General features: G+C 32.6%; 1 protein-coding gene across 1 annotated transcript; it reads right to left on the bottom strand.

Moving 5' to 3' along the window:
* Nucleotides 1-2,118: 2,118 nt before the first annotated feature.
* On the bottom strand, nucleotides 2,119-7,719 carry LOC122032667 (RNA-directed DNA methylation 4-like). The gene is made up of 10 exons (XM_042591985.1): nucleotides 7,528-7,719; nucleotides 7,335-7,418; nucleotides 5,577-5,671; nucleotides 4,918-4,986; nucleotides 4,332-4,373; nucleotides 3,651-3,802; nucleotides 3,465-3,574; nucleotides 2,809-2,884; nucleotides 2,656-2,729; nucleotides 2,119-2,578 (listed from the first exon to the last, which is right to left on the bottom strand). Exons 1-10 carry the CDS (start codon nucleotides 7,667-7,669, stop codon nucleotides 2,415-2,417), a joined length of 1,008 nt encoding a protein of 335 aa, XP_042447919.1. The 5' UTR covers nucleotides 7,670-7,719; the 3' UTR covers nucleotides 2,119-2,414.
* Between the last annotated feature and the right edge of the window lie 3,141 nt (nucleotides 7,720-10,860).

Genomic DNA, 10,860 nt, shown 5'->3' with positions numbered 1-10,860 from the left:
GATACTAAATCTAATTCGTCATGATAAATAGGTACTCAAATCTTATTCAAGCTTAGATATTCAAGAATATTCATTAAAGTAAAAAAAAAATATTTTTCTACTTCACACCAAATTAAAGGAAAATAATTTTTGACATATTTTAATCTGAAAAACTATTTTTTCTTTAAAAGTCTCATGTGCTTTTTGAGTTTTCTCGTGCCATTTTTTTTACTTAAACATTTGGAAAAAGGACAAAATACCTCATTATTAATTCAATAAAAAGAAAATCATTTTGCTTTTCAAAATTTTCTAATTTTTTTTCGTCCTTTAATTTAAAAATTTTCAATTTGGTTCGTAGATTTCAAAGGTGATTTTGGATTGATAAAGATATTGGAATTTTGAATAAGTTGGAACAGAAATGTAAATTCAAGAAAGTAAATTGTTAAAATAGAAAAACTCCAAGGGGTAAACTAACAATTAATTATAGATCACGTTACCTCCGGATAATGGTGCATCGGTACACCATCTGTTATGTTTCCAGATGTCTAATAATCAAATCCTAGAATCCTAGTTTAGATGAATTTTTTTTAATAGATGGTTGATAAAAGATTGAGCTGATGAATCTTATTTTTAGACAATTTTAATTTAAATATATTTAAACTAAGATTCAAATAATTCAAATCAAATTCAATTTAAATCATTTTTAATTATACTTCAAAAATATGTTGGAATCAAAGTTCACAACAATTTGAATCCAACTTAAACTTAAATTTTATTTTAAATCAAATTTAGAAAAAAAAAATTATTTATATTTTCAAGCTCCAAAAATCTTATGTATTGCAGGACAACTCCAGAAATGAAAGATAGGTTGAACTTTGGGGTGATATTTTGGGGTGGTATGATATGGATTTGTCCATGTCTTGTGCATTCGGATTCTTTTTAATTCTTCGGGTCAACCATCAAGGCTTACATGTTAATTTCCCCGACGGCTCTTATTCTGAGGTAGAACATATGATCTTTGCCTCCAAATCATAGATTTTATTTGTTTTTGTTCTTAATAAATTGATAGATTGTGATTATTTTGGTAGAGAGGTTGAAGGATATAGTTTGAAATTTCATTATGTGTCAGATAAAATGGATGAAATTTATCATTCTGTTCGCCGTCTAACATCGGCATCGTGGGGTTGTAGAGATGCCGCGACTTCTGTGGGTCACTGTCGTGATGCCCGTAGGTGCACAAGTTGTGGCACGACACCCGTGGATGCACGGGCCACAGCAGAGACATCCGTGGATGCATGGTGGGGATGTTCGTGGACACATGCGGGGATGCCCGTGGGCACGTGACGAGGATATCCATGAGTGAGCAGGTTACGGCAAGGACGTCATGAGTGGATGTAGAAAATATGCTAAAAATAAACTTATGTTAATAATTTTAATCAACTCATAATTATAAGTTGGATAATCTAAATAAACATAATCAAAGTCTAATAAAACTATCTTTCCCACAAAATGTCCAATTGACTAGAAAGTGACAGACTTACTACAATGGAGCTAGGGATTAATTCTCGACGGATGCATACCCTTAAGGAAAAAAAATTCCTTCCTCTCCTTAGTCGATTTGACGGTCGGCTATAAGTTAATTCCGTGATTTATCTCTCCTCATGTAACTTGGGATATATATATATATATATATATATATAATTAATTTCAAAATTAAATAATAAAATATAATTAACACATAGATTAATTTTTTTATTTTTAATCAATATATTTTTATATTTAAAAAATATTAAAATTATATCGACAGATTATAATACGGTACCATAATTATACCATAAATCAAAACTTCTAATTATACCATAAATCAAAACTTCTACACAGCTTCAGCATAAAAAAGATAATTTACCAACAAGGAGATGATTCTCGTGACTTTGATTACACTGTGGTAATCCAATGAAAATTCGGCTTCAAAAGTACTTATATTATCACAAGAAAATATAAGTTTTGGCTTCAGAAGTGCTTATATTATCACATAGAAATATAAGTTTTGGCTTCAGAAGTGCCTATATTATCACAAGAAAAATTATGAAAATTATGAAAATTTAACGTGAAAAATTAAATTTTTAGATTTCTAATTAATTTGCACAAAAATTAATATTTACACGAGGACATTGTTCTGTTACATCAACGACCAAACATACTACAGGAATAGATGCCAACTTCGGCTGTCTGTTTATAAAAAATCGACCACCACAGAAATATACATCAAAATGAGACAATCACTATGAATTGACATATTCCCATCTCCGGTACTCTCGATTTTCCTTTCCTCTTCACTGGCAACTTGTCGTTAATAATCAATGACAGGATTTTTCATTCTCATCTTCAGCTTCTGAAGTGATTGCTTCAACTTAACAAATGTTCAATAGACAAATTTAACGATAATCCCATCTCCAGTTCTCTAGATCATCCTCTTTACTGGCAACTTCTTGTTCATAATTTGAGTCAGAATCTTCAAAGTAACTGAAAGCACTTTCATTCTCATCTTCATCTTCTGACGTCTCTTCATCACAATAATCATTCCATGGATTGTTCTCAGCTGCAAATGAACAAGTATTAATATTTGCCAACATTAATATGAGTCGGATTAAAAGGAAAGAAAATATACAGTCATACCATTTGAATCATCACTTTCATAATCAAATTGTGATAGACCATCATCATAGTCATCCTCCATATAAACTTGCACTCTGTAGCAATGATACATAATGAATATCAAAATTAAAATCCAATTGTAAGTTTAGATTAATCAAATGTCCAAATTCATACAATGGATACTCATCAGTGTTATCCGTGTCTGTGTCCACACCCACTTCATGGGTATATATGTCGTAAACAAAGTTATCTATTCAAAAGAAATAAAAAGGACAATTTAGCAATGAGAAAATCATAAAGAATCTCTTGGAAGATCTTAAACTACATATAAAGTTAATCTAAATTGGATTTTTTGTTTTCAAGCGTCTAAAATAAGGAAAAAAAAAAACTAATTTAGCAAATCTCAATGTCTGCAAATTTTCTATGCCGTGAAGTTACAACCCATCTTCCTAATCCACTAAGGTTCCAGACAAGATTTTCTTCTTCCACATGCATCACATGGATGTGGTTTATGGAAATAAATGAATGGAGAAGAGATTCTGTGATCCCAAGGCTAGTCACCCTGTATTCATCATATATACAGGCTAGTAAGGTACAATTTTCTAAACAGATGTCAAATTAGCCGAGCAACAAAAGGATCAAAAAGCTAAACTGATAAAAAAACGAATATTTAGTTTTAGGAGCATAAGCTAGTCTAATTTAGCTAATAAAGAAATATATTATTTATCATGTCAAAACAAAGGAGTAAAAGTTGATAATTAGATGATATAGAAGACTAAAATATAACATGATTTGTCACTGGAAGATTAAGGATGGTGGAGAAATGGAACCTTCTGTAGTTGCTTTGTAATGTTCAATCTCTTCAACTGCTTGTGGAAGGAATTCCCTTAGAAGTGGTAAATACTTATCCAACATTGCACCATCAACCTCAGGAGCATCTCTGCATTCAAGAATCTCTTATATAAACCAGAAAGACACTCTAAAGAAGCAATACAAATACTGAATATTAAATTTACTTGGCCTTTGGCACCCTTTGGTGAGTTTCATCCTCAGCATCAACTCGAACAACATCATACAAATGACATTTTTCATGCAAAGAGTATTCTTCTTCATCTATGCTTCCCCTTTTCTTCCATATTTGTTCAAATCGAGAACTTCTAGTGAGATCCTATAAGATTTAATACGACTTAGCTACATTATCTTGGGAATAAAATCATCCAAATTCAATGTTGCATAATTTTAGCAATGAATTGACAATGAAGCATCTCGTGATAAAACCAATATGAATGAGCAAACAAACAACTGATAGTCAAAATCATTCCAATGATCTCGAAATATTCAAGTGGATCCTATACATCAAAAGGAATAAAAATTTTATGATACTAATTGAGCAATTGATTTGGTTATACATATGATAATCAAATGTGAAGAGTATATAAGAGTCAAACTGTGCTTACATTTACTCACTATAACAATGAAAAACTGTTTTATCACAAACACATAGTTGATCTTGTCACGTGTATAACTGCATTATTGATCCTGTCATATGTATAACTAGTGTATCTACTTAAAAAATTATGATATGTAAAATAAATGTTACATTAGAAGACATCTAACACAAATATTCAGATGTGCGTGTTTCATGCATTGGAGAAATTGCAATAATAATTCAATATCATGACGGAGTAATGATCTACCTCATGCTCTTTTATAGCCTTGGACCGTAATTGATCATGTTTCTGCAGGCACAGAAAGTGCAACAAGAATGAATCTATAATTTGAGGCAAAACTGCTGAATATTTCTAGGATTAAGTAAAGTTATTAAACTAGAAAAAATAATAATGGCATCAAAGTAGGCAAATCAAGTGCTATGCATTTTCCATTTTTGTTTTTGAAAGGACAGGGATGATAGCAAAAAAAGTGTCCAATAATTTGTTTTTGCAAGCGATTTTAGAAAACATGCTCAATATCATTTGATAGAATAATTTCCTCAGCTCTTTGTAATGTGAATCTTACAAAAGATTAATAACCAATTCTATGTTAGAATTATGTGCTGGAAAAAACATTCTTTAGGAAATTTTTATGATTAAGGTAGGAATCATAATATAATACATGACAGAAATTGCATAAAATATTGTGTCATTTTAGTAGTGGCGATAATAGCAACTATAAATCAAAGGAAAAAAATGCAGCAGTGAAATGGCAAACAATTCTGCAAGATTAGGTTAGAGTAACATCATCTCCTTGATGATGTAACATAGGAAATTGAATTGATAACATTACCTTATCAGGTTTATACAAACTTCTATGGTCAGATCTCCCCTTAAATTCTTTTGAATTTCTCGAAGGTTGCTGCGGGTTGAAAAGAGAGAGAGAAAGAAAGAAGATTACTAACAGATTCAACAGATGAAGTCTAAATCAATGAATTACAATGGGAGATTAGATGTTCAAATGGCGGAATATGTTATATCATATACCTCTACAGCACACAGATAAAGGAAAGATGATAATAACTCAATAATCTTAGATGTGCAAGGCAATATGTTTGCAAGAGATCTATGAAAATCCTGTCCATGGAACAATAAATATCCAAGGAAATATTTGGCTGGTAAACAGAATCAAAGTTTTTTTTTATAACAAAGAGAGAATAATTGTGGGAATAAAATAGACATTAGAAAGCCTTAAAAATTCAGGCCTTCATCACACACTTATACTTCAAAAACATCATGTTTGAGCAGGCAAAAGGGCATTCATATCTCTATAGAAAAAAAATGATTACAAATTAAAACAAATTATTAGATTATATGATTACTGCAAGTAGGAGCATCATAAACTGTGTTAATGTAAACAAGTGGAAGAAAGAGGAACATGCTAAAAGATAACCACCTCTCAAATCAAATGAAAAAGGAGTATACAGAGAGTAACAGAGATTAGGTGTTAACCAGAAAAGAATGCAGCACATCTTTGACAGACTGGGAGTGCCCAACTGTCTCAAGATGCTGAACCAAAATCTTCTTACTTGCAAGCTCATTGAGAACTGCAATTTAGAAGCCTCATTGATGAGAATTTTCAGTCACATATGTTCACAGAATAAAGACAACCTCATGGAATAGGCAGCCAATCAAAGCTACTTATCAGAAATTACAAAGCAAAACACAGAAGATGAGGGGTTATCATTTTTAAAACTGTCAATTACAAACTTATAAGGTACTACTCAGGTCTTTCCCGTAGCTTTATATTTACATCATTGGACATTATACAAGAGTTCATGATTCCCTTTCACCAAAAGGGAAAAACTCAACCCATGTGATTTAGGAATTACAATTTACAAGAAGAAAAGTAAAAACATGAAGACAAAAGGAACCTAATAATCCAATACAAAGATCACTTTATTGTAACAATTACATGATAGATCTTCATGTTAACCTAATGAACAAAAATTTCTCAAAAAACCACCACTATATCTGTTCTGTCTGGATCAAGTGTCTGCCATTTATCTAATGTTTAAGTGTTTGAACACATGGCATCACTGCACCCAATTCAAAGGGGGAAAAAATACAACATATCAAGTAATTTTCTATCTTCAAATCATTTTTTAAACAAAAAGGCAACCAAACTAGCATATATAACACCAATTAGAAGACAAAATGACCAACAAGAGTATAACATGGGACTAATATTTTGTGAAGAGATCAAACATTTGATTGGCCAATGCTTAGGCTAGGTAGCATGTTTGTGGTGGCAATAAACAACCATAATGAAAGCTATAGATATCTAACACAACATAGTCATCGCTAATGTCACTTTAAGTTTCCAGTAAAGCAAAAAAAGGAATCATAAAAGATCAAAACATCATTCCACGGTGATGAATTTTCTAGTCAAAAAACATGGGATCATGTTATAAATTGGACAATGACCAAAATGTGGTTGCAAGAGTTCACTCTATGTAATTTGGAAACATATATTTTCTTCATGGGCATTGAATATTATTAAGAATTTTGAGGTCATAAACTAAAGTCGATATATACCAAATAAAACTCTAGTGCACATATTAAAGTTATCTCTCTGTTGTTTACCTCATTTGAATAGTTCAATGACTACATCACATTTGGAATAAATGGCATTGCCCATGAAAATTATTTTTCGCTATTCTCATGAAGCCCATAAAATGGCTACTTTCTTTCAATCTGCACTTATATGCACAAACTTCTTCATGAATGAGGAATGGAAAAAATAAGACATAACAAATGAATCTATAGGATTGGAGCTTTCAGAGTTGAGGAGATTGAAATACAAAAGATGAAGAATCAACAAACTGTCTATTTTGGGAACTAGGGTGTACTTGCTACAACAACGAGACAGAATAGAAATTTTTGTGATCGGACAAGACATGAAGCAGAAATCTTAATATGTATGTGAGGGCTACACAGCATCAAAATGACTAATTGAGAATTTTTCTTGTTGAAATCATGATTACAAAATCTATAAATATTCAATATCATTACTAACAGACTATTGATATATGCTACCCCATTTCAGTTTGACTCCTTTCCAAGTCCCTAGCATATAAAGAACATACATTATATCTAGAAACCAATTTAGAGTTCCTCCGTTTTCAAGTAGCAACAACTCAATAAATCCATGCATTGAAATTATGATAATCCCATTAAAAACAGTAAAAGGAAAAGAAGAAAGTTAACCTTTTCCTGTGCCGCAATCAGATATGGAGAGATTTCCAAGACCCAAGAATGCTTTTTTATGTGGCCTTTCATCAATCTCCAACCCTAACCACATAAAACCCCCAAAAAAAACCCCAACCTTTATCTTCGCCTCCTTAATATTATTCAAAGAAAATTACAAAGGAAAAAAGAAAAGAAAAGAAAAATAACTCACAGAAGGCATCGAGTTTGGCTTGAAAGGCCTTCCGCTTAACCCTAACGATCACCGGCTTTCCGGTGATCAAACTCAGAGGTGAAGGCTTTCCGGTGATCAAACTCAGCGGAGGAGACTTTCCGGTGATCGACGGAGGAGCCATCGAACGAAAGTAAACGCCGGAGAAAAAGAATCGAGGTTTCGGTGAATAGGTTTCGTAAAAGAAAAAGACTCCCTATCTGCTTATTTATAGGCTGCGTCACAATCACCGGTCCGGTTAACCCGGTTACATGGGTCCGAACCGGAATCTTCCTATTCACCGAGGGAGTAAACAAAGGCCCAAATAAGTTGCAGCAGAGTCCATTTATTGAGCTATCTCTCGTTAGCTTTCGAATGAGATTTTGTCAATTAAAATTAATTTCAAGGTGATTTTCAAAAATGCTTCCAATATTTATTAGTTATCGTTAAAATATCACTAAAAGTATTTTACTATTAAATTATCACCGAATACCGGAGAAAAAGAGGGAATATTTAATAATAAAATAAAATAATTTACTTTTAATAATAATTAAATCATAGAGGATTTTTTAAAGTAATTAGAAATATATTTTAAAACACCCTTATTTAATGTAGTCTTAAAAAGTAATTTATTAAAAACACTCACTTAACTTTAAAAAAAAAAAAAGTCAAAATATGTACCTAACTTTGATAAAAGACCGTCGCCCTAACTAAAGCAATTTGTCTATTTTTTAATAATAATTAAAACAACAAAATAATACTCTTTTTTTTAAAAAAAAAAAAAATAACACCTTAATATATTTAAAATTTTAAAAATATCTTTACTCTACTATTATTATAATATTTTTAAAAATAATTAATAAAAAATATTTTAACATAATAGTAATAATAATTTTAATTAAATTCAAATATTTTTATTTTATATTATAATAGTTATTAAATCTATAATTTTATTAGAATAAAAATATTTTTAAGATGAGAAATATATTATATTATATTATATTTTTTAAAATAATAAAAAAAAATGGTACCGTTTTAATATTTATCCTTTTTAAAAAATATTTAATAAAGTTAGATGTCACCCTAATTTTTCTCTCCTTCTGATTTATTTTATTTTACATCAACTATTAAAAGATTTTGAATGCAGGTAATTAAAAATACACATTATATTTTTTTATGGGCAAAAGTAAAAGGTTGTTTTTTTTCCAATTCACGAGCCACAATTTTTCATAATTACGACAATACAAACTTAATCTGAGAAATTCACATTTTAACTATTAAAACTTTAATTATTATAATTATGTTACATTATAACTATTAAAACTGTAATTACTATAATTATTAATCATCGTAAAGATTTGATTGATTTATTTAATATTCATATTCTAACAGTTAATAAAAAGTAATCGTTATAACAGAGTTTAGAATCGATCCTAATTGCTTGTCTTCTATTAGTCTCTTCTATAATTTGTATATCAGATCGGGATAAGAACTAGTTAAATTGATTATAATTTTTTTTCGAATCATCTTCCCATCTAGATTATAATTTATTAGATCAAGTCAGGAAGCTAAAGGTCATTAGCGGTTGGATGGAAAGTATGAAGTTGACATGAGTGAGCCGTTCACCGTCGGTGGTCTCCAGTTGTCTAACTCGATCCAAATTATAATTTAAATGGGAAAATGAATTTAAAGGAAATTGTAGTCCATTTTAATCCGATTTTAGTTATAATCTGACATGTAAATTACAGAAGAAATAAAAAACTAGAGATTAGGGAGTAAAGCATCACGGACTATAACTTCAGAAATTACATCGAAAAGAACAATCCTAGAGATTAAACATGGGATGAGATACCCTTTTAATCACCTACCCTTTTAATTGCCTTAGATTTCCCCAGTTCAAATCTTCTGTCCCCGTGTCCCCTGCCGATCGGATGGACCAGATTAAATCTGAAGGCATCATGACATCTTTAAGATGTGTGCAGTATCCTCGTGATGTGCAAGGTATCCTTGAGATGTAATCTGGTCCGTCCGATCGGCAAGAGAGAATAGAGAAATTTGGGGATAGAATGTTGAGTTTGGTATTTTAATTCAAACTATTTTTTGGTTTAGTTGTTGTTTTGGCAATGCATGTGTGTATGCATTTAGTTCACATTGCTAAGCAAAGAAGGTTGGAAGACCTTATATATGGAGCTCTTCCATCCTTGCTTAGCAAAGTTAAGGGCGGCCTACACGCATGTGCAGGTCGAGCCCAAATCAGGTGGCTTCGGGGGGTTCGAGCCAGAAATCCATAAACTGAGTGCAACGCACGCGATCACCGCGCGCAGGGGGGGGGGGGTACAAATCCCACCGGGCCCTCAGGTGGTTTCGGGGGGTTTGGCCTCTATCGGGCGCCACGCGTTCTCGCGCGCAGCGGGGGGTGCAAATCCCCAGCTTGCTAGTCTCTGGTTTGGTTGAGGAATCTGAAACAACGCATCCGTGCGTGATGAAGCAGCGCACCTGCCCGGTTCGCTTCCAAAGCAATGCTTCGGCGTGTATAAATGCAGCACCTCTGTTCATCTTCCTCACTCCGAAAACAGCACCTACGGACGACGCGTGTGATTGTCGGATCTTGGGAGAATTTTGCCGGAGAGCCTCTACACCGTGGGCGGCAATAAATTCTCTAAAGACAGTCGGCACGCCGGCGCTTCAACCAGAGATACACGATTTCTCAACCTTACTCTTTTCATTTACAAATTTATTGCATGCTTACTATTTTGGTGCAAATAGATTACTGTGTTTGCATAATAAGATTACTACAATTTTAGAGAATTTATTGTAGCATCATTAGACATGATGAATGATAGGGTAACGGGGTCTGATGAGGCTAGCGCTAGACCCGAGAGATTTTTCCGGCAAAACTTCAGACGTTGACAACAACGGATGAAATTTTGGCTTACTACGCTAGGGTTATTCTCCGTTATAGAAACAGATCATCCTTCACCTGATGAAGAGGAACCTGCTTATAGTGCTGCCTTACAGAGGTTTAAGCAAAGGGATTATCTCTGCCATGGGAGAATCCTATCTTCCCTTTCAGACACACTATTCGATGTGTACTGCTCAACCTCTTCGGCTAAAGAGCTGTGGAAATCTTTGGATAAAAAATACAACTCCGAAGATTCTGGTTTAGAAAAGTACACTGTGGCAAAATTCCTAAACTTCAAAATGGTAGGAGGCAAATCTATGGTTGAGCAGACACATGAATTCCAAGTTCAAATTCATGGTCTTGTTGAAGGAGATATGTCATTACCCGAAAAATTTCAGGTCTTGTCTATCATCGAAAAATTGCCTCCGAGTTGG

Source organism: Zingiber officinale, chromosome 11A (assembly GCF_018446385.1).
Source record: "Zingiber officinale cultivar Zhangliang chromosome 11A, Zo_v1.1, whole genome shotgun sequence".
NCBI classification, from domain to species: Eukaryota; Viridiplantae; Streptophyta; class Magnoliopsida; order Zingiberales; family Zingiberaceae; genus Zingiber; species Zingiber officinale.
The sequence above is the reverse complement of the archived record's forward strand: the minus strand, read 5'-3'. Positions and strand labels throughout refer to the sequence as shown.

What these genes read in the sequence shown, in the direction of transcription:
- LOC122032667 (XM_042591985.1), bottom strand. Translation starts at nt 7,669, where the DNA reads ATGGCTCCTCCGTCGATCACCGGAAAGTCTCCTCCGCTGAGTTTGATC. An exon ending in GTTTGTATAAACCTGATAAG is followed by an intron (nt 4,374 to 4,917) that starts GTAATGTTATCA and finishes CTGTGCCTGCAG; the next exon opens with AAACATGATCAATTACGGTC. An exon ending in TGAAAGTGATGATTCAAATG is followed by an intron (nt 2,579 to 2,655) that starts GTATGACTGTAT and finishes GTTCATTTGCAG; the next exon opens with CTGAGAACAATCCATGGAAT.